Below are 22,705 nucleotides of genomic sequence, written 5' to 3'. Positions count from 1 at the left end.
AAGAGTCACTAGAGGCGAAACTTAGTAAGAATAACCAACCTGTAATGTAATGTCACGAATGGATGAAGCAAGCACTTTTGGATGGTATCGATCAGAGCCAATCAAGCCTTTTCCCTGATTATCGTCACTTAAATCCCACTAGCCGAAATAGAATCCGTCAGTCAAGTAAGAGAGAAGCCAGAGATCCAGATCATTAGAATACGTCACCGGCGTGAATTAGATTGGATGGGCCTTCTCGCGAAAAAGAGTAAGTTATTCCTATCACTAGGAGTAGTAGCGCTAGCGGCGCAGAAGGATAAAGTAGCTAAGCGCTAAGAAGCTATCTAGAAAGTTTCCAGCTGAGGGAAATTGGCTTAGATTGGTCTTAGCTTCGACTCGTAGTCTTCGACCACTCTTCTTCTTCTCCCCGAAGGTTGCTTGCTTCCATTCAGGTAGTTATCTATTGCTGAGAAATGGCCAAAGGAAAGTCTTATTCCACTTGCTTTCTCGCTTGACTTGAAAACTGGAAAAACTAAAAAGCTATCGGAAAGAAAACAAACAAGGAGTTTACTACGCAGGCTTTTTTTTATAGAGAGAGAGTAAGGGGTTTGCTTGCTGGCTCTCAGGGCTTATAGTCGGTTCTGTTCAAAGGTATTCCCTTTCATTAGCTACGCTCAGGTTTCACCAACTTCGCGTCGGGTTCACTTCAGTGAAATCTTGTTAAAGCAAACCAACGGTTGGTTGAACCTTAGGACGGTAGCGAAAGGTCTAGCTAACCGGGTCAATTCAAACTCACTACATACTCCATTGAATTGAGAACCCGGCGTAATTGGTTTTCTCCAGCGGCTGCGGCTCTTTTTCCTATATTCTTTCAGATGGCCCAGCTGCGTCTGCCCACTACAGAACAGGCCTTACTCCCGTGAGCAGGGTCCGCTGGCTCTTAGTATGGCTTTTTACTTTTCTGATCCGGCATGATAACAACTCGAACTCAACGTCTATTCTTTCAAGAGCAAGAGAGAGGCCAGGTCATTCATTGGGGATCCGGCGTAAGCGTCGTTTGCCCGTTGCCAATAGGATCGACTGGGGTAGTAAGATTCAATTGTTTGTGAGATTCAAAAATACGAAAGGGCCGGAAATATTGGGATCAAAAGGTTGTTCTAAAGGACTAAAAATCCTTTTTCCTAGGATCCAAGAAAAGAAGGGGTTTTTATACTTCCCTCAGGCTGGTTATTCCTTGCTTGACAAAAGAGAAGGTGATGAAATCAGAGAAGAAGCTTACTCCAACGTAAGGAGGGAAAGCAGCCTCGCTCAGCGCGAAATAGCGTATATATAGAATAGAAGTTCCACCTCTTTTTGACTCCTAGACCAAGAGTTCTCATCTCCTTACAGAGTGGATGTATTTTGGGGGAGGCATGAAAGGAGTAGGGCCACGGTTAGCCAACTTATCTGGCAGCGGAGAAAGGTAAAGACAAAACTCGGCTAAAAAAGGATTCCAACCGGGAAAAGACAGCAAGAGATTTTGTAGAAAGGGGCTCGAAAGCTGATGAGGAAAAAGAAAAGATTCGGGATAAAGAGGTGCTGTTGTGGCCTAGGACTCAGATTCTGTACCTTTCCTTCAAAGTGTTCCACCAGTAAGTAGCCCTCCTATATCTTAAGGATAAACGCGGTCTCATAGGTCTTTATGAAGAGCTTTTATGAAAAAAGGCTATCCTTTCCCTTCCTTCCCCTTCTCGCCCTACTAGCAACTTAATTAGCTACTAGGGATCGAAAAAACAGAAACAGTAAGTAAGCAATGCGTACTTCTTTCCTAGTCTAGTGGATCTGCATAGCAGAGCAAAATCCTCTACCCTGACCTTACTTGTTGTACTTGATTCACCTACGAAAATAGACAACATGGGTCAGGGCTTTCTTATCTTGTTATAGGGCTTTAGCCTTCTCCTTCATATGCTTTATAAGGGCCTCTTGCCTCTAGCATAATGAAGGATAAGTCCTACTGAATCAAGAACTCTAAGGCTTTCCAAGAGAGAAAGAGATTTCGAAATGTTAAAGTAAAGACGCACCTTAGCTTTTAGCTTTCACGTAGCTCCATAGGATTTAGCCGCTTTAACCAAAGAATAGACGAAAGAAGAGGGGTTTCCTCTACTCTATTAGAAGAAGCAAATCGGGCTTAGAAAGCGGCATTGATTCTTGAAGAGACCGCATATCCCTCCACTTTTACTCAATTGCATCGAGCCTAGCTTTTTTGGGTCGGTCTTTCACTTCTTTGACTCAATTAGCCTTTCTAAGATAAGAGTCAATTCCCTTTATGACGAAGGCCTAGCGCTAAAGAGAGAAAAGAGTTTCGGCCTTGACTTCTACCCTAAAGCAATTGTAGCTGCGCTCAGGGAGATATCCTACAAGCCCAATTTCTATAAGCAAAAAGTAGTGTGGTTTTATACCCGACTCAACAGGGCCTAAAAAAGGCTATTGAGCTCGCGAGAAGGCCCATTCCTAGAGGTCCGAAGCCTCGACATGAGGAGAGGATTGTTGGATGAGATCGCTACCTCCCACCTTCCTCGGCCGGAACTTATCTACACGTCTACACGCGCGAAAGCCTTCTTTGGTCTTGGGTCGAATTCTCTTTCCTCACTATGTTACCTGGGGACTCAGAGATCCTAAGTGCCAACTCTTGCTTCTTTTCTTCTTTTTTAACAACGATATTTTTTCTTTCTTCTTTGCTTATGGGAGGCTTTCCCGTCACTGGTTCTTATCGCTTTCTGTCTCCACTTACAAGGCATTTCAGCACATGTCCGGATTCTTTGTTTTCACAGCAAGCAGGGGCCGAATCCAAGTAGGCGAGGCGAATCTATGCTTTCTATGGTTTAATCGAATACCAATTGCTTGGATGCGTGTGAAAACTTCGAGATTACTTGAAAAAAAAAGAATTTTAACCTCAACAAATGGTCCATTTGTTGATGGGCGAACGACGGGGATTGAACCCGCGCGTGGTGGATTCACAATCCACTGCCTTGATCCACTTGGCTACATCCGCCCCTACCCCCGCACAGGTTTTAGTCTCTATCTACGATCATATTCATTCTGAACCCCCCCGCTATCAAAGAGAAGCTTTTTCCTATACTATAACTAGAGTGTCTATTTCTTGTTTTTTGGAATTAGGGGAAGCAAAGCTTCAAACAAAGAGGTTGGGCTGTTCACTTCATTGATTTGACTTCACTTTACTTAAGATTAAAGATGGGGGCACTATAGGCTTAAGCTCGTCATTCATGCAATTCCCCCGTCCATCGATCGATCACGCGAGCATCTTTTATAGAAGGGCAGCACATAGCGAACGAAAAAAGCGTTCATCCTGGATTCTATTCCTCAAGAAAAATGTCTATCAATTGATACCTATTCATTCGGTCAAAGTCTCCACGGCGTTTTCATGCCCTCTACTGAGAGGTGCATCATGTTGGTTGATAGGAATCGGCAAAGACCTTCTTGTACACGTCCTCGAGGGCTGCATTCATGGCAATCATCACTAGTTTCTCCCGAGGGCATGTATGGCTTTGTTCTTGGTGTTGTTTAATAGATGTCGAGTGCCGCTTTTCCCCGTCCGAGAACCTCCATCTGCTCTAACTGGGCGAGCTAGAATCCTTATGTCAGGTTGGTTGTTCAAAAGACATATCTTTTCTCTTTACCCTTTGCATCTTCATCTTTTCGAAAGCCTAGACCCATTCTTCTGGATCCTAATTAGTCCTAGGTGCAAGGCCTCTTCCATAAAGAAAAGACCTCTCCTCCATTTTGTTGATAGAAAGAGGATAAGCGCTATCCATTGAGTAAAGGGAGGTTTTGCTACACTACAGTGATTCGGGCGGTTGGTGGCCCCTTCGAGAGTAGCGGGTCCTTGCCGCTGCATGAGTGGTAGCTCACGCTCAAAACTCCTCCTACACGAGTCCTAGTCGTTGCGCTGCGGTCCGTTTCCCGGCTTCGCTTGCGCGATTTTTTTCACTTATTTGATTATTTCATCCATCCCCGACCCTAATGAATCGAGTATGTATGAAGGGGTCAGTCAGTCAAGCGGTTCGGGTTCTCGGTCGGTTCCCGTTCGCCTGCCCCCCCCTCATAGTCCATTAGTGGGTAGGGTGGTCAACTTAGAGGGCGCCCGCCTCCAAAAGCGGAGACCGAACAACCGCCAGGTTGTCGAAGACACGTCTGAAGAGGAGGCGGGAGTGCTAGGGTATTGTACTAAGGGTCTAAAAAGGGTCTTAACCTAGCTCCCGAGCCCTTCGCCCTTCAAGAAAGCTATAGCTATGAAAGAAAGCTTAGGCAAAAGCCACTCTCAGAGATCAGAGTAACAAAAGAGGAAAGCATATGACGTAAAAGACAAGCTTACCTCGATCTGTCATTACATATGATATATCGAGAGTTCAAGACCATAACGTAAATCATTTAGAGAATGCCGATGAGAAAGTAGATCTGGTTCCGAGATATGGAAAGCTGTGAATACAGTTAGTGAAGCTAGACCAGGAAGTGGGGTATCCCCGGAAAAGAGGTCGGCCTTAAGTTCTAGCTTAGATAGCTTAGACTGAGCTTTGCTTTCTTAAAAAGTTATTTTTTCGTTATTAGAGAGAAGCAGAAGCGGAGCACTCGTGGCACACTTACTATACCCATTCGAGAAGAAAGTTTAGTTCCTATTCACCGCTACCCCTGAGTGAACAGTCTTTTCAACAAAAGAGACAACAGCTTCTCCCTCGGGCTCTCTCTCCTGAGCTTGAAATAGGGAGGCTGGGCTAGGTGTAAAAGGCTTAGAAAGCTCCATATCAACATACATTAAAAAAGTGAGATTAGATCGGAAGTCATCTTTTTTCCAACCAACTTGCTCAAACGTAGATAAACGACTCCAGGGATTCTCTTTCCTCGGTATGCTAGAAAGAAGTTAGGAGGAGGGTTGTTTCAAGCTACGAAGTCGTTTTTGTGTTGAATTGGACCTGGTAGTGTCAACCTATCTTCGTTGAATAGAAGAAAACAAACCCGAGGTAGTCCCCCCCCCAACGTTTATGGGCATAGGTGCAAATGATTGGATGGCCCACTCTGGACCCCTATCTTAGCGCGCTGCTCTGCAGCTTTGTTTGCAGCACTTCGCTCGTAGTTGAGAAGATTGAATCTGGGTGCAACTTGATTCGTTGGAACCAGTGTGTTCATATTCCGAGTAGGATTCGAAAGGACGTATCTCATGGAACAGAATCCGCTTCTAGAGGGTCTCGTGCGCCCGACAAAAGAGGGCTTTGCCAGAAATACTATGAATCATCGGGTAGGTTTTATCCTAAAGATTTGGAATAAAGGACGGAGGTTGGGTAAAGGGAAGAACAGCGATTGGCAGACTAGACTAAGTGTCCACTCACTACCTTTAGAGAAAAATAAGATTTTTGCTGCTAAGAACAAAATTATCCAAAACAGTTAGCTAACAGCGATTCAAACGGATTAGCTAATCGTTCTCCCAATGACCTTTTCGATCGGGTCACTGGATTTATTTTCAAACAAGGTCTTTTCCACTCGTGCTAAACACACGATTCCGGAAATCCTCAATCCATACATTTACCCATCGATCAGACCATAAGCTTCTGGGCGATACTGTGCTTCAAACATGTGGTCTTCACCTATATAGTATCGAAGGCTTGAGTTACGTCACTCTGCCCGGAGACTCCTACCCTTCTCTTATATTATCTTAGAAGCCTAACCTTTCTTATTTAGACCTCTTCCCGGCTTTATATTAAGGTTTCGTATAAGACCTCCCAGACACTGTAATCGTGATCTCTGATGTTGGTATTGGCGATTTCTCATAACTTTCAGCTACCCTAATAGGTTCCTACATTTATTAGACGTTGTAAAGGTGCGAGTTGTCTCAGAGGCCGAAAGTTACGGGAGGATATATCGATAGGATACCCCAGCCGAAGGAAGTGTTCTATTCCCGGTGGTCCAATAAAAACCAGTTGTTTATTAATCTTGGGCACAACTCTGGATCCATATCCATCTGTCTCTTCCAACAAGCCTGGTTCAATACCAGCTGTACTGGTTGTCTCACTGCGTGCACTTAAAACAAAGCCAATTCCACTTGGGAAGATCAACCCCTCCATATTCTTATTATGGTCGCTCGTTTTCAAGTGCTTTTTATTGAACCATCCGGTATGTTTATAACTTTCAAATTGAACTGGTAGTTCATGTATTGTAGACCAGGCACGGAGCGTACCATTGGACCTCTTCTGGAACTCCGTTATTCAAGTAAAGAAATGGGGCGGTTGCTTGCTTTTCTCTTTCCCTTTAGCTTGGGACTTCTTAGTAGTATGAATCCCATCTATTGATTCCCTTTCCTTCGACACATATGCATAGGGCATTCCTCTTGACTCCCAAAAGCTTCTCAAAGAGCTCCTGAGACTAGTGCTACTCCTAGTCTCCACAGAAAACTTGCTGCCGCTATTTAGTCCACAATTACTTTAGCCTTCGTTTTAACAGCAAGAGTACCTTGCGGGGATATCTTCTCCTATTGATTCAATTCCTGCAAACCTCAAAACATCTCCTTCTCTGTGCGCTCACTCCATTCCTCAGCAAAGCAATCCGGCTTAATTGGATCCATGTGCGGGCAAGGCAGTACTGGTACTCAATCGATCTTGCTCTAGCCGAAAGCGGCTTCACGGAAAGGAAAAGTAAACCTTCCCTATAGTGCTTTCTCGAGGGGCCAGATATGATCTTGCCAAAAGGTGCGGAAAAAGCAGCTTCACGCTCTACTTTAGACTACTTTCCTTTTCCAGGCAATTGGTTTAGCTAACCCTTATTATATTATATGCATCTATTGGGCAAAGAAGCATCGCTCCTTCCGGGCTTTATTCCACAGTTTCGTCTTTCCGATCATTCGACTAAGGGGAGAAGGGGTGGATGAGGCTTAGTAGATTCGGAAGAGAATTCTAATCCATATCTGATCTTTCCCGGAAAAGACTTTGGCTTCTTGAATAGGCCAGATTCCACTTGTCGTGAGAAAGAGGATGAAAGGAACGCTTATTGGTTTCGTTTCGTAGCCCCTCCTGCCGCAGTGTGCACTAAGTCGACAGCTTCTTTGTCGAAATGAGGAATCGGAATCCCTTCACTTAGTAGCTTTAAAAAGGAAGTCAGGTTTTGCATTCTATAGAATGCCCAGAATCGGTTGTGAAAGAATGGCTTTTGTTCCAATCATCCGCTGCGCCCAGTAGTTCCTTTTCATCGTCTGCGAGACTTTTAGTTAAATGAAAGGGTCCAAAAAGAGCTCGAAAGGAGTCCTTCGTAGTGAGAGAGTGAGTTCCGGTTTACTTTGAAGGCACGAGGTGAGGGATAGTCTTAGCTGCGAGGCCCCGTACTAAATATGATAACAGGGATGTAAGAGGAGTATGGAGTTGGTGCACATAGTAATGCCAGGGTCTCGAATGCAAAACTTGGACTTGAAGGGAAGGAAGGCTTCCCCAGTCGCTCTAGTTGATGCTTACTTTCTTTGGTGTACAGGGAATTCAATAACAGATTCAAAGTGGAAGTGCGAAAAAGGCATATCGGCTAAGGCCTAGTTCCTCTTCAAAGGTAGGCAAAGATTGAATAGAATCTTATCCTTTCTCAGCGGGATCCTATCTTCGCATGAAAAAAGTCAAGTAAGCAGTCAAGAATGAATCTGTCTCAGATCTGGCTTTCACAGGCTAAATGCCGTATGTTGGAAGTATACAGATAGGGCCTTTAGAAGCTAACTGATCTTTAGGCTATGCTATGCAAGAACCATCGGGCTCGGATCTTACTAAACCCAGGGAATCCGTTCCTCTTCTCCCGTCTGCCTAAAAGGAAGAAGCCTAAGCAGCAATCTCGTTTACTCAGTCAGCTATCTACACCGGTAAGTTAGGTATTTCCTTCGTCTCGTCTAAGTAGTCTAGTAAGGAAGGCGAAAGGAAGAAGTCTTCTTTCGTTCCAGATATTGATAAGCTGGTGATTCCGTTCTTGCAATCAAGTCCGGAGAAGTAATTCCATTTAGTTAGCCCTTTTAGAGATAGAGGAAGAGATATCTTTCTATTGTTGTAGTTACCAAAGCCCGTACTTAGAAGTCTAAAGTCAGAAAGCAAGTAAAGTCTTGAAGTATAGGCATAAGCCTTAAAGAATCACAGCCTAACTAATAAAGCCGGGCCTTCTACTAAGAGTGCGGTTAGAAAGCTACAAACAATTCTTATTTCCTTCCTTTTATATATACAGTGAAGTCAGAACCCGAGCTAGTACTATGATTTAGTCTAATACATTCCCGACCGGAGCTAGCATCCTATATCTATTTAGTTAGGAAAGCATTGGGACCAGAGACATAGAAGCTGGAAAAAAGAACTTAAAGTCATAACAAGAAGGAGTTGGGGGCGCCCCCTATTTATTCATTGCACCTAATCAAGTTTGTTAAATCAATCGGACAACCGTAACTAATAAGATAAAGAAAGAAAAGAACCTTTTGGAGAAACCAAGGTAGTCAAAATCTCTTACTTCGGACAAGCGTAACGAATAAGATCAACCAATCAAAGAGACTTCCATTCGATCCTTGCCTCTTGCTTAATAGAATTCATGCTTTCAATCTTTGTCTGTCATCCTACGTCATTTCATGTCTTCAGTCAATCTTACTGACTTCCCTGGCTTTATACTTTCAGACTTCCGCCCAGATCAGATGAAGTAAGGGCTTGAACAACAATCTTTGAATATGAGATTGAGGCAGAGGCTTATTTGTTCCCTGATTTAAGGGGAATAGTGGAGATATCAGGGATATACTTCCTAAACAATAGAGGCACTTTATTAAGTATCTCTACTGAGGCCATCGCAACCTTTCTAAGGTCCGATGGAGGGGACAGTATAGATTGGAAGGTCTCCTTCGACACTGGCTTGGCTAGCTTTATAAGCTTGGCCATAGTAAATGCCGAAAGGTAGATCTTAACAACTACATCTGCCCTATCATCCTGCCTTCTTATAAGTTTTCGATGGAATGGCGCGAAATCCATCATTGGCAAAACAATTGGAAGAAGGCATGGACCTTCTCATTGAGGTTCTTTGTTTTTCTTCTTTCTTTATGTCATGTCGTCGGCTTTCACCATGTGCTAGGAATAAAGTTGTGGATGGATTGGGGAATTCCTCACAAACTAATCCTCGGTTGGAAGGGAATTAGTCTAACTCCAATTTTGGGAGTCAGCCTTGCACCTCTATTGAGTAATGCCTGAGTCGACCCCTTCTCCCGAACTTCCTACAGGCCAGGCTGGCTTTTCTAAAAAAAGGTTGTTCAGGGTCGGAACGAGTAAGCCTCGAGAGACTCACTTATTGGAAAAGATGATGTTAAGCTTCCTACCATTGGCCTCCCTGCGCCCCATTGACTAAGAAGGGGGCGGATGCTCGTAACATAACATCTCCTCGCTTGAGCATCTTTATATGAAAATAGTTCTGTTATAACAACGGAAAAATTTAGGACCATGCCTCCACTTATGGTAACCAAATCCTTCTGCCGGGATTGGCGTCGAGTCCGTTGTGAGAGGCGCTTAAAAGGCCGTTAAGGCATTACACTAAGGGGCCCCGAAATTGGATAGGGGGAGGGGAGAGGTTGCTTCCTAAAAACTACTGGGTTTGGCTCGTTGCCTTCCTTACCCATAGCATAAGATAAAGGGTGCGTGCTTCAACATCTAAGTTTCACACAAGGAACCTCCTGCTCTTAGGTGTTCTCTGTCCCTCCCGGTCCTAGAAATCTAAATAAGTAAGATAGGTCGTAGCTTGGTTATCAATAGGCTTGGAAGAGGGGCTAGTCAAGAAAGCGGCGCATTCATGGTGTCTGGAATCAAGGTCAATAAAATGAATCTATCTAGTAGGGGCTTAGTTCTATTAAAGATTAAGGCGAGGGAATAAACTCTGGGCCCCGAGGTAAGATATAGAGTGTGCAGCGACTGCCTTCTCTCTTTTGGCTGTCGATTGCATGCAGTTTTCCCGATTTCTTTCGTTCTCCTTTTCGCTTTATTTGATTTCCATTCTCAGAACTATACTCTGAACTCTTAGTCAGACTGTATAATCTAATAGGAAGAGGCATACTAGACCTAACTGCTAGCAGTGAGAATAGCCGAAGCTGATAACCCGATGGAATCCGCTCTTATAGGAGGAATTCCCTTAGTTATCGGAATCCGGGTACAAGCTGCTATCGAATAGGCGCTGTTCACACGTCTTGGTGAATAAGCTGTGATCACTCTACGACTTTCTGTTCAGCACGCTAGCTTGGCTTATGGCTTTGCTCCTTTACTTCTGTTGTCGGCATACCGGTCTTGGCCTTTTGCTTGGCACGTTGTCGGAATAGGCTGTGATGCCAGATAGTGAAGTTCGAAGGGCCTTTCTTTATCACCGTAAGTAGCAATAGCAGTTTATTCTCAAACAAGTCTTAGCCCGAACCTACAGATTTACGCTTTGACGCCCGAAAGCTAAAGCAACGTCGTTCCGCTGGAGTGGAGGGCTTACTGGCTTTAAGCTGAGCTTCTTCTGCAACTGGCTGATCGGATGGACTTTTGTTTAACTTACAGACTGACCGCTAGAATGAAAAGAGGCTTGCTCAGGCCCTAGTCTAAGGAAAGGAATGCCTTAAAGAAAACTCCCACTTAATGACCAGCATCGTCTATTCTCGCTCGACCCTCTTGTGACCCCATACATATCCATTCCATATTTTATGAAATCACTTAGATAGAAGCATGTTGGATGACAGAACGATGCAGATATGGGTCCGGGTGCTACAAGTATGGATTTTTTCCAAGCAAGTAGAAATGACGTAGGTGATAGATCGAATCGTTTAGTACGCTAATCTTGACAGTTGAATTTCTCGATGGAGAGAGCGTCTGTTCACGTCAGGGTCCGAAGGAGATGTAGTCACTTTGACTTTCTTCTAGATGGGGTATGTGTTCAGTGTGCCAGGTCAAAGAAAGAGAGAAAAATGATAGGTAGTTTCCTTCTTGCTTTTGCGGGGGTTTTGGCAGAATTGGGTTCGACTCCCGTTATACGCGATGTGGCGAATCAGACTGATTCAACGGAGATATGCCTGCATTAAGATTTAAAACTTGTCGTCTACTTTCAGGAAATGTTCGGAAGAGAGAACTTACAATAATACAACGCCGCATTCTCCGAAGATTGAGGAACAAGAAGAGATCTATTAAGAGAAAGATTTATCCAAGAGAAAATCTTAACAGTTACATCCAATCACAAACTACACGAAAGTTGCCCCTTATTCATGGGGATTTACCCATCACAGAGATGCACAGAGGAACAGAACGAACTTCATATATCCCTTTTCTACTCAATCCAGAAACAAGATCGGACGTTATTCCGGTTCGTCTCCATTTTCGTGAAACTATTCCTCAAGCAAGGCAGCCGATAAGTCATCGAAGGGTTTGTGTGAATAATCGAATGGGAAGCATTACTCGTTTGAAAGTTTCCCACGGCGATCTAATATCTTTTCAAGAAAATGACGCGAAAATCCGCGGTGAAGAAATAAGGAGATCTTTCTATATCGAAATATCAGTAGAAAAAATTATAGGCAAATTCCTGGGTCACCGGGTAAGAATGTGGAGAAGAACCAAAACGGAATGGTTCCGCCTACTCAAAACTAAGCGGGGATGCCGCCTGCTACTAAAATCCCGGTTTTTGCAACAACAGTTGCGTTATTCTATGCAAGAAGAATACTTAGAAAGAACAAAGAAGTTTGGATCCGAAAAAGTATGCTTAGGAAGTTCTTTCGCTGAGCACAACAGAATGAAGAGGAATTTTTATCATTTCAAATCCCTATTCTTATCGAAGAGAAGAAACGAGAAAAAGCGATATCTTCCTACTCGAACAAGAAGGAAGATAGTTTACAACTCTTCTTTATATAGTAATTCGACCTATTGGTCCGCACCCCCCCATAAGTTTACTAGGAAGAGAAGAATAAAAAGGATCGAACTACCTACTCATTATTCGGAGGTGAATCATAGAACACCAAAAGCGGTGGTATTTTATGGACCTAACATAGGTCACATCCCTCACGACATAAGATTGAAAGATCCAAACCTTCCTCTTCGGAGCGGAAACGGACGTGGCCAAAACATATAAAGATCGGCGTAGTCGCTCATAGGGACATATCTATCCGGATAGGGGATAGTCTAGTCTATCGCCGTCTCTATCACGCTATTAGATATTCGAATATCTAATTTCTTTTTCTTATTTATAATTGAACAAAAGCGAGGAGCGAGCCAAAGAGCGAGTTAGGTCTACTTCAAATAGGGGCCAAGTCTTGCCTAAGCTCTTTAACCTGTTCCTCAAGGACAGGAAAGATAGATAGATTCAATTAGATTACACTCCTATCAGTGCAACGGCCGCTTTCTCCCCCACCTGGCTGCTCAATCTAAACCATTAGGGGTGAGGAAGATTGATCAAACTCCCCAAGGGGAGGGGATAGGAACGTACTAAATCAACAGGCAGGCAGACAGGACTTTAGCGGACGAGCAATCGAATATTCCCGCTAATCACTCGTACTCCTCCTAGCCCATGATTCAGTCTGTGGTCACGGAGCTATGTAATACCTCTGTACTAAAGTACCTGGTCCTTTACTTGACTAAGGGAAAATCCCTAAGAAATGCGCCGAGCAGAATAGCAGCATCATGCTTCAATTTAATAAGGATGTTAAGCTAGCTCGATCGCAGGAAATGATGGAAAGGTTGAAGCCCCAGTGGCAAGAAGAACAAGGTAACGGATGGAAGATAGATAGAACGAGGTGACATTGGAACAGGCAGTCAAGTAATCAAGCTACTGCCCTTCCTTGGGAGGGATAGGAGCCCTTCTTCTCGAGCATTGAATAGCATGGCCTGCCTTTGGATGGGCTTTTGGGAATGAATGATAGAGCACAGGCAAGGCATAAGTCCAAAAGAAGCACGGGCATTTGCTGGGACTTGAATGGGCATGCTAGAATAAGTCCTTTCGATCCTCAGAAAGGAGCAAGTCAGCTAATGAAGGCTCGCCCATCTCTTTTTATTGATTCTCGCTAAAGGATCGGGTACTTTGATTGGTATTAAAGTAAAGTGTTCTATCCCTTCGATCAAGTAACCTATTAACTTAACACCAACAAAAAAACTATTTATAATAAAAAAAAAAGAGATTTTTGTGTGGCCAACACGCTCAACGGCTTTTTATTCGCTATCAGCACTATTTACTCTCTCTACCTTTCTCTCCCGCTCGGTAGAAGTTTGATGGAAAGGGGATAATAAAAAACGTTCTTTACTTCTTAGCTCATCGGGCTGTCTTAATCACTCGCTACCTAGGTACATGGGGAAATCGATACAAAGGGGAAGTTTCGACTCAATCGCTCTTTTAGTAGATAGTGGGAATCATGCTTAGTCAAGGGGGAAGATGAATGAATGTACTTACCTGCTCATTCATTCGATAAGAGAGGGATTGGAAGAAGAAGTCTAAGGTGTTATTCACTTTTGTATAAAACTTCTTTATGTACCAAAGTAGTCTTAATTAGAAATATACCAGCAAAGCTCGAACAAAGGAGAGTGTGTATTCTTCCGGGAGGATACCGAGCCAAGCGAGCGAAGCTGGATAGATGTGTGGGACAGAGGGAAGACCAAGGGGTTCGGCAGATGAACGAGTGATTAATACTGCTAGAGGTATCTTGTTCGACTTCTACTTGCATTTGAGAAGTATATCCTTAGCTTTCTCTCGTCTGAGCCAGGATCACGAATTCCGGGAAGCAATCAACTTACAGAGAACTAAGAACAACGACTACGCCCCCTACGATTGTTTCGATTTCTGCCACTACTTTTTGAGTATCCCACTCCTCTATTGGTTGAATTCATACAATAAAGTGAAATGAAAGAAAAGAGGGAACGAGACATCACAATGAGATCTTCATCTAAAAACAAACTAAAAGAAGGGTTTTCCTTCTTGAAGAAGATTCAATCCGTGCGATTTTTAGCCAAACACTCTCATGTTCAAGGAGTGGGCGCGGGGGAGGGAGCTGGGTCCCTAGCTCATGTTCAAGCAGGGGTTTCTACGCCCGCCCAGGAATACAGATAAGGAAGTGCAGCCGAAGGTAATGCTATTGTGGAATTCCGTTCAAATAGAAAGCTTTTGCTTTTGGCCAGTTCAAGGCTTCCTCCCTGTATACAACCGTGAGCTGTAGGCTCAGATAGGATAGTAGCGAACCAGAAAAAATTCCCGTAGTTGAATAAGGTAAGGTGGACGTTGAAAACTTTCCAACAGATAATATGGAATACTCTTATCAAAAGACGAGCACTATACTCTTTTTTTAGGGCAGAAAGATGCTAACTCGGTTTCGGGCTAATGGAAGGACGATTACCGTAAGCCTCCAGAAAGAAGACAGGGGCTTATGAATTTCATTCTTTGAAACTACGCGCTAGACTAAGAATCCCTCTATTTTTATATCTTTTATTGGCGCTTCTATAGAATAGAAAGAAGGTTTTCCTCGTCAAAGTACGCCCAAAGACTTATCATAAATTCCATTAAGCAGAGACCCTTTTTTCTGTGAGGGGTCGTAGGCTAGTCTTTCAGTAATTTCCGAGGAGTCAATTCTAAGAGTTCTCTATTGGTTCACGAACACGACCCGGCAATCGTGGACCCTTCCTCTAGTTAGTGACTTGGCTCCCTTCCTTCTAGTCACTGCTAGTAGGATAACATCTATTAATCCCTTCTCTTCCTTCTACTTTTGCTTTCTTTCTGTCTTCTGATTGTTGGTTCATAAAGGGCTACTATAAGACAGCTCTGCATTCCTTCGAGGCAATCGTAGCCAAGCTCTGAGACTATTCAAGCTAGTGTGGTAACGATATTGAGGAGGATACCTAGCTAGTCTTGAACCAGAGCAGGGAAGTGAAGCCCTCGATTAGCTAAGCAAATAGCTAGCTATATATGTCTTGGCCTCGGGAAAAGACTTCCATCTACCAATCAGCGGACCGGAACTCCCAGGCTCTGTATTTAGCAACCTCAGAATCGACTATGTGTTTTCCGGGTGAATCATTTAGAGTTCCTGGGGAAGAGGTGTAATATCCCTTTAACCTGGGAGTGGCTCAAAGCCTTTTGTAGACAGGAGGGCATCATCTAGGTTGGAAGTCTCCATTCATTGTTAGAGCTGTTGGAGAGCTTTAGAGCTCAAGGTTCGTCAAAGTCTTATGGTCTTCCATCGGGACTAGTTCCGGGGTGGAAGTGACTCTACCGAACCCTTAACCTCGGTACAAGAAAGAAAGGGAACCATCACTCTCATAGGAGTAAGGGCAAGGGAATCATCAATCCAAAAAGGAAAGGCGAAATCCAGTTTTCTTTTGTCCTACTTTTATGAGAAATTAGATGGGGATTCCAATAGAAGCCCTTCCTTTTCTGTCTCTTTGTGACTGTGAATTGAATGAATAAACGGATGAGTTCGATTCAAGCATCCGAACAAGAATGCCAACTGGGTTCAGATACCCCAAAGCCACAAGAAGACACTTAGGATTTTTTCTATCCGGGTCTCATTCGACTAAAAAGTCTTTATCGTACAGATTCATTTCGATCGATTCTTCCCTTTTAGATATGGAGAAGTGAAATATAAATATTTATTAGTTATTACACGATGCATTCCTCTGGAAACATGTGAATTCAGCTTTCCCTCTCCGTTGAATGAACTAACTACGGGCTGCATTTGTCTCCCGAGCCAGAAAGCCAGACAAAATGAGGGGTCGGGTCGATGGAATATCCCTGCTGTTTCAGGAAGCGACCAGTGCGTAACAAAGGGCTTTCTTCTTGACAGGGTTGGATTCAGTCTAGGGTTCATCATGAAATCTGAAAAAGGGGTCCTTACCTCAGATGTTTCGAAGGTGTTGGGTACATCGGGAGACTGATCCTTCTACTTTTGCTGCAGCTGTTGTAATTGAATCATCATAAGCTGGACATTCAGAAAAATAGGTAGCTCTTGTGTGAAAGAATAAGCTTCTATTACTTTCATCTCTGGCTATTGAGCCAAGTGGAAGTAACTCTTACTGTTATAGAATCTGCTCTTACTGGTCTCCTAACCGGTGCTAGTGAAAGCAAATAACATAGTAAAAGAAGAAGAGAATGTCCTGAGAGAAGGAAGACTAGATAAATATCGTTTTTTGGTAGCATCCGATTTGTAACTACTCGTATTAGCTCACCCAGTAATAAGTGCTTAAAACAAAGCTCTGCCCTTTGGCACGATCATAGACGCAAGCAATCTAGCAAGTTCGAACGAAGACGATAGAGGGGATCCGCAAGGATCGTTACGAGCGATTAGGACCCATACCAATAGACTTAGACTCCCTCTTCCCCTATTCCTGAACCCCATAATTAGACTCACGAGCCAGGTGGCGGGAGAAAGCATTTTTAGAAAAGAGACCCAGGCCGGCCTTTTATTCCCGATTCGCTAAACAAGAGATCAATTAACTAAGCGGGCAGGTAAAAGGAATAACGAGCAATCTTCGCCACATCGCGTATAATGGGAGTCGAACCCACTACATAGGTTTCTTCCTTGTTTTACGCTTGAACCCCAACTTCAAAAGGCATTTTCGGGGACTAGCCTCCTTCCTTTTCCTTGCTCATACTACCAGTAAAGGAACTACGGATTCCGAGTGTAATGGCTAAAAATGGCTTTGCTCGTTATTGGATTACTGAAATGAAATAGTGAATGCGAGAACCATTTGCGAGGGGCCCCCCTCACCACTCCCCTCCTCACTTATCACGGAAGCAACCCAACCAAGGAGAACTCACCATGACAAAGGCCCGCCTTCCCTTTATACATACTAGTTTTACCCAACAGAGAAACCAAAATAATTAATTGTCCTTCAATCCGGCCATGGCCGCCATTTTGCGGCCTCCTCCTCGATCCGGAAGCATAACAGGCTCCCCGGATTCTGGAGCTCGTGCATAAAGTTAATTATAAATTGTATTTTTTAATTCTCCCCCTCTATATCGTCGACATAAAACGCATAGTGTTTGGCTGCGTCCTTAAATGCTTCGCAGCTTCGGGGGGGGCTACTCTTCTTTTTTGTCAATTGAGCCGCTTTCCCTCATTCCACTCGTCCAGCCTCTTCACGAACTTGTACAATCGATGCCACAAAGATAGTCAACTCTATTATCGAAGAAATAAGGAAATGGGCGACGATTTGGCACCAGATATCTGGAGGTGTGGAAAGAGCAGCGGTGAGAAGCGGAAAAACCATCAAAAAACGACGATTGTTCGTGAAGGTTTCCACAGAAAGACCCCTTGGTTCTGGCAAACAGATCACAATTACAGGTACCTGAGAGCATACCGATGGAATGAACGAAATCTGAACAGTTAGCATAATATGGTCATAGATCTTAGGTTGTAACTTGATCATGAGCGAATTTGTTGATGTTGCACCCACGAAGTATAAAAAGTACCAAACATTGGGAACTACCCGGGGAAGAGTTAGGAACAGGAACAAGGAGAAGCGAGAACCACTTAAATAGAGGAATCGATTGTATTTCCTCCTTTGTTCCCCATGGCAACTGGGGATCAAAAAGCACCAAATTTGATGACTTATTAAGGGAAAGACGAAGTAAGAACATGCTATTGAAGACGTTGCAACATATGTCGGGGAGGCCTCCGTTGATTGTGTACAAACAAAATACGAGTCCAAAGACAGGGTAAGAAAGGGTTTAGCTAATGGAGATATTAACTCTTCCGGGAACCAGTAACGCGTAAACCATGTCAAACCAAGACCGATCAATATCCGAACGGAACGGATTCGAACTTCTCCTAAAATAGTTTCCGATGCGAAATGAAAATCATACATAGGATATAGATGAGTAATTCAAAGGATAAAAAGAAAGATAGAAGAACTTATTAGATTAGATCTTTTTTTTTTTTTTCCATGTAGCCCCTTATCTCGCGCCATATTGGACTTTTTTGGTTGCCTATACACTCGCGGACTCGTTGAATATGCCGTAACCGCTGTTGATTAGACGTGAAGCGGTTTAGATCGGCAAAGTAGGCATCAATGCCTCTGGCAATATCCGCTTCTTCTTTGATGTTTAGATTTAGGTGTCCTTCCTTATCCTTATCCTTATATAAGGACAAAGTCTTTGTTACAATAGCGGAAATTCTGCTTTCGCAGAGATTGAAATGCCGCTCCGTTAACCGCCACTCCTTGGACGAGAGAAGGTCTTGCCATTGCTTTCGTTCCGCAATTTCCACAGCCGTCCAAATCTCATTTTGGGAGACCTCCCTCCCCTTCGACCACCGAAGTTCCTTCCCCTTATTATAGAAAGTGGATTGGATTCCCGGGAACCTGCGGTAGCGTCCTTTGCCCCGCGCTCGCCGAAATGTCGTGAAATCCTTGTAAAAAGGGTTCGACCGCCATGCCCCATACCATAGGGAAGTTCATCTAACATCTCGAATTTCTCCATTCTCGTCATGCCATGCTTTTTCATTCACTTCTTTTCTTCGTCGCTTCTTCCCCTCGTTCCCTTTCTCTTGGACATCTCACTTGAAATGCAATCAATGCATTCATTCTTTTCGATCTTATACTCAGATAGACTGAACATTCACCCACCCAATTTCGATAAAAGGTGAAGTCGAAGCTACTCGATCATTCAACAAGGACAGCAGGAATCTACGCGTTGATCCAACCTGCGCTACCAGCTGTCTTCTTCTTCCATTTCTATTCAGCTTGAAAAGAAGCCTCAAGCCCAAGAGTTGAGGAAAGGTAGGTTTCTTACTTAGTGCTTGCATTAAGGGCTTCACTTACGCTATTTCTTTGATTAACCCTTAGTAGGTTAGGTATGGCTACCTCGTTTAAGCAAAGAGGTCACAATCTCTGATGTACTCTATTTGATTTGAAGAGATGGAGTTGTCTCAGACTCATCAAAGGAATGAGCTGAAAACCTGCCCATAGTTAGAAGGAAAAAAAGAGAAAGTCCCAGCACTCGCAGGGGCGGATCGGGAGATCTAAGACGGAATCCCCGAGTAAGTAGGCGATAGAGGCGAACGCTTTATTTAGTTAGTGATATTCTATCTCACATCGGAAACGGGCTCTGCCCTTCCTAAGGATCATACCTTGTTCCAGCTCAAAGCCAGAAAGCTAGTTTAGCCAACACGGTAATATGATCCTTAGGAAGGGCAGAAGGGCTCGATCCCAGACCAGGCTCCGCTCAAGGCGATGAATGACTAATATATTACTATTTTCCCTACGACCGAGTGAGCTGCTGCTCTTTAATCAGTTGCATTTGATTTGGGAAGGATCGGTATTCAAAGTAGTTCCGGAGAAAGGCTAAATTAAATGTATTTAGGAGCGAAATAAGCCGGCTATCCCCTTCTTAATAGACGCTGGCCCCGGAACCGGCTCGGGGTAAATCAAAATAGCAGCAATCAAGATACCAGGTCGTTTAAATCAGAGTACACTTCTAGAATCCCTGTGGTATGTAGAAAGCCCGCATTAAAGACGAGTCCTGTTCGTCCAACAGTTTCACCAGCCATATCTACACATAAAGAGAGCTAGTTTCCCACCTAGGTGAACCCGAAGCTAGAGCACAGGTAGAGACAGTGGATTCTGGTGACCAAGAAGCAGGGGCAGGTAGTGGATTCCGCGGATTTATAGTCAGTTTGTTCTCGTCCCCACATAAAGAGAAAGAAAGCGAGCCAATAGGTGTTCTCTACCATGAGTCAAGGGCTAGGAATCCACTGAATAGCTAGTAACATAGATTGTGTCTAAAAAGCTAAGAATCTCCAGGTCGTAAGCCTTTATACCATACCGCTTTTTCTAATTCTATATTTCTTTACTTCATATTTATATCCGTTTCATTTCCTTCGAAAGATATGGCTTCTGGTGGTTGTGTCCGCGAATATTAATGATTCTAAAGTGGCATAGCTCCAGACATGGGCTTCTTCCCAAAAAACTATGGTAGCCGGATGTTTAGCAATAGGATACCCTTACTTAAGTTTCTCCGCACTTGGGCATAAATATACAATGCCACTTAATCCACTATCAATGTATCAATGGTGGTGGTCCTTCTGTGTAAAGTTAGCTAGTGTGGATTCGCGTAAAGCTGCCAAACAACCTATTGACAAGAGCCTATTCATTTTATTCTTGCTATTTCCGCACCCCTGTCCGGTTTTTTGAGAAAGAAAGTCGAGACATTCAGAAAGAGAGTTCTGGCATTTCTAGGATTAGAATACGGTCCTATTGATTCAATCTTTATGCTTGGCACGGAACTCTTGTTTCGAGTGAAAGGGAGAGCAGTGGCCCGCACCGCATTCACAGGTAAATTTCCCTCTAAGGGGCGGGGTGTGGAAAGCACTAGAAGTTAGTTGACTTCTCGACTTCTTACCTGTATTCCTTCTCTTACTAGCCTAGCTTGAATATTTCTTTCTAAAAGACTAACGGCAAAGATTTTCTACCTCCTGTAATGTAAGCTCGTTACGCTTAACGCCCACTTACTTAAAGACTCGTTGGTTCACGACTCTATAAATGAAAATCTTAATTTGAGTCGTTACCTACAGAAGCGGTTGCCCTTCTCCGGATTTACCCGGTGAGGGTGGCGCTTGTGAGTCAAAGTTGACACTTTCCATGTATGGATCATACCTTTGGCATCCTGGGACAGTAGCCCCAGGTACTGATGAAGTGACTCCCGGGTAGAGAAAGAAAGTGCTGGCAGAAAGGAACTCTCAAAGCATGGGGTTTCGCCGGGCGAAGCTCCTACCCCCTTCTTAGCCCCATTGACTAAGAAGGGGCTGTTGTCGGCATTTCCGCTCTTAGGTGCGTAGCCACAGTTTGCAAGTCAATTCCCCTGTCCGGAATCCGCCTCTTTAGCCCGTGAAGGCCTTTGAGGGCTTACTTAGTGCTTTTGCTAAGGAATACCGGTAAGGAAGGGAAACTAGGGCAGCTAAGCCACTACACTAGTACGAAGGAGCAAGCTCCGGCCCCGTTCTATCCACTAACCATGTAAAAAAATGATGGGTGGAATGGCGCGGCGCTGTAGTGTAGGAACCGGGCGGATTCGAACCGACGAATAGAAGTTTTGCAGACTCATGCCTTAGCCACTTGGCTACGGTTCCCTATAAATTCCATTTCTTTCCCCCTTGCCGCCTTCCTTAACAAGCTTTGCTTCACAGGGTGAGAGGTGAGACCAGGAATAACACAGATGCCGGAATGCTTTTGGGAGGAGGGTAACAGTCCTGCTATATACGAAATACTTAATAGCTAACGGCCGTATGGCATCTATCCATCCATGCTGAATGGAGCCCAACCTAGTAAAGGGCTTGGATCGAGGTCCTGAAAAGCGTGAAAGGCAGTAAGGACATTGATGAAGTCTAAGCATATCAAACAAAGCGAAAGACGAAGGTGGTAAGCGAAGCGAGCTACACCCACCAGTCCTCCGGAGGAGAAGTCGAAACCCGTGTTCAAGTAAAGGAGATACTGATTCATTAATGAATTTTTACAGGCAAAATGCCGCTGACAATGTGTTGAATTGGCAGGTTACCTGATGAAGAAGCTGGGAGGGTACCAGCTGCCTGCGTGGTGTTAAACCAAAATGCTAAAGAGAGCGAAGGGGAAATCATGAACTACGTTTCATGTAATGTAGTAAACTATAAGAGAGTTAGAGTACTGCAGTGGACACAATTCAAAAATCACCTTAAGGAAAGGGCTTATATAAAAGAAAGAGAAATTCAAAAAAAGTTCTAGCTCTAAAAATGAAGAAAGGAAGTAAAGACTTACTGAACACCTATCTTTGGCTAAACCACCTATTCTGGAATGTAGTCTGATACCCCCCAAATACTCAGATTGGGGATATCGTCCCTATCCCTGACTACACTTGCTTGGGATACAGCCCTTGAAGTCACGTTGCATAAGCCGAGAAAGCCTTCTACCTTAAGTACGAATGTAGAAAGAGCGCAACTACCACTTTTTCTCTCCTTGAGCGAGATTGAACAACTTATGATAAAGGATTTCCTTTACTATCCCAACCTGATATTGCGAAGAAGCTTGAATTCGTTAAGTAAGTTCACTTAGAATGGTTTGGCAATTCCCTTGTTAATCAAAAAACTTTCATTTAGTATGATGGCAAGCTGCCGCAGTTAGTCCGCAATTACTTTAGCCTTCGTAGTACCCTTAGGAAGATGCGCTCACGGCGACTCAGTTTCAGAGCTAGAAGTCCTTTTATCATCATCTTACTCCATACCTGGTTATACCTGAACTAGTACAGCAGGTTAGACTTAAAAAAGAATTCATGCTTCTTCGCAATATAAGGCAGAAATTGACAACAAAGGATGAGATTTAGTGTTTATTCATGAGGATGTCATAAGAGAGGTTAGGCGACATGGTCTAACCTGCGGCAGCTATGAATTTGTCCACCTTTTATCGAAATTGGGTGGGTGAATTCCTATTCCATTTGCATCTCGAATTCAATGTCTTCAGTCAGCTCTTCCGTCTAATCTATCAGTTTCATCTAGATTGCATTCCATATCAAGAAATTACTCTATTAAGATATATATGTTATTTGTGTGCGTAAATGAGTGCAAAGACCAGGTTCTACCACTGCAGGGCTCAATCATGCTAGTTGGGCTATATGCTTCACACATGCAAGTCGAATGACGTTTTCTTGGAAACGGGAGTGAACGAAGGACCAACGACGATGAGGCTAATTATTTAGATAAGCATTTGCCTTAACCTTAAAGCGCTTAAGAAGTAGGCAGGTA

At 43.7% G+C, this 22,705-nt stretch overlaps 2 protein-coding genes across 2 annotated transcripts; one reads left to right on the top strand and one right to left on the bottom strand.

The window, feature by feature from the left end:
- Window positions 1–362: 362 nt before the first annotated feature.
- Window positions 363–21,214, bottom strand: LOC130960042 (uncharacterized tatC-like protein ymf16). The gene has a single exon (XM_057885401.1). The coding sequence runs from the start codon at window positions 17,802–17,804 to the stop codon at window positions 17,055–17,057; it is 750 nt and encodes a 249-aa protein (XP_057741384.1). The 5' UTR covers window positions 17,805–21,214; the 3' UTR covers window positions 363–17,054.
- LOC130960041 (ribosomal protein S4, mitochondrial-like) lies at window positions 10,736–17,676 on the top strand. Its single transcript, XM_057885400.1, is given in 2 exon segments — window positions 10,736–11,039; window positions 11,042–17,676. Coding segments are annotated over 2 exon segments (1,257 nt in total). The 5' UTR covers window positions 10,736–10,834; the 3' UTR covers window positions 12,094–17,676.
- Window positions 21,215–22,705: the final 1,491 nt, after the last annotated feature.

Source organism: Arachis stenosperma, unplaced genomic scaffold, assembly GCF_014773155.1.
Source record: "Arachis stenosperma cultivar V10309 unplaced genomic scaffold, arast.V10309.gnm1.PFL2 arast.V10309.gnm1.Scaffold_100041, whole genome shotgun sequence".
Classification (NCBI taxonomy): Eukaryota; Viridiplantae; Streptophyta; class Magnoliopsida; order Fabales; family Fabaceae; genus Arachis; species Arachis stenosperma.
This window is presented reverse-complemented; position numbering and strand designations above follow the sequence as displayed.

Coding starts and splice junctions, on each gene's coding strand:
- LOC130960042 (XM_057885401.1), bottom strand. CDS start 17,804: ATGTATGATTTTCATTTCGCATCGGAAACTATTTTAGGAGAAGTTCGA.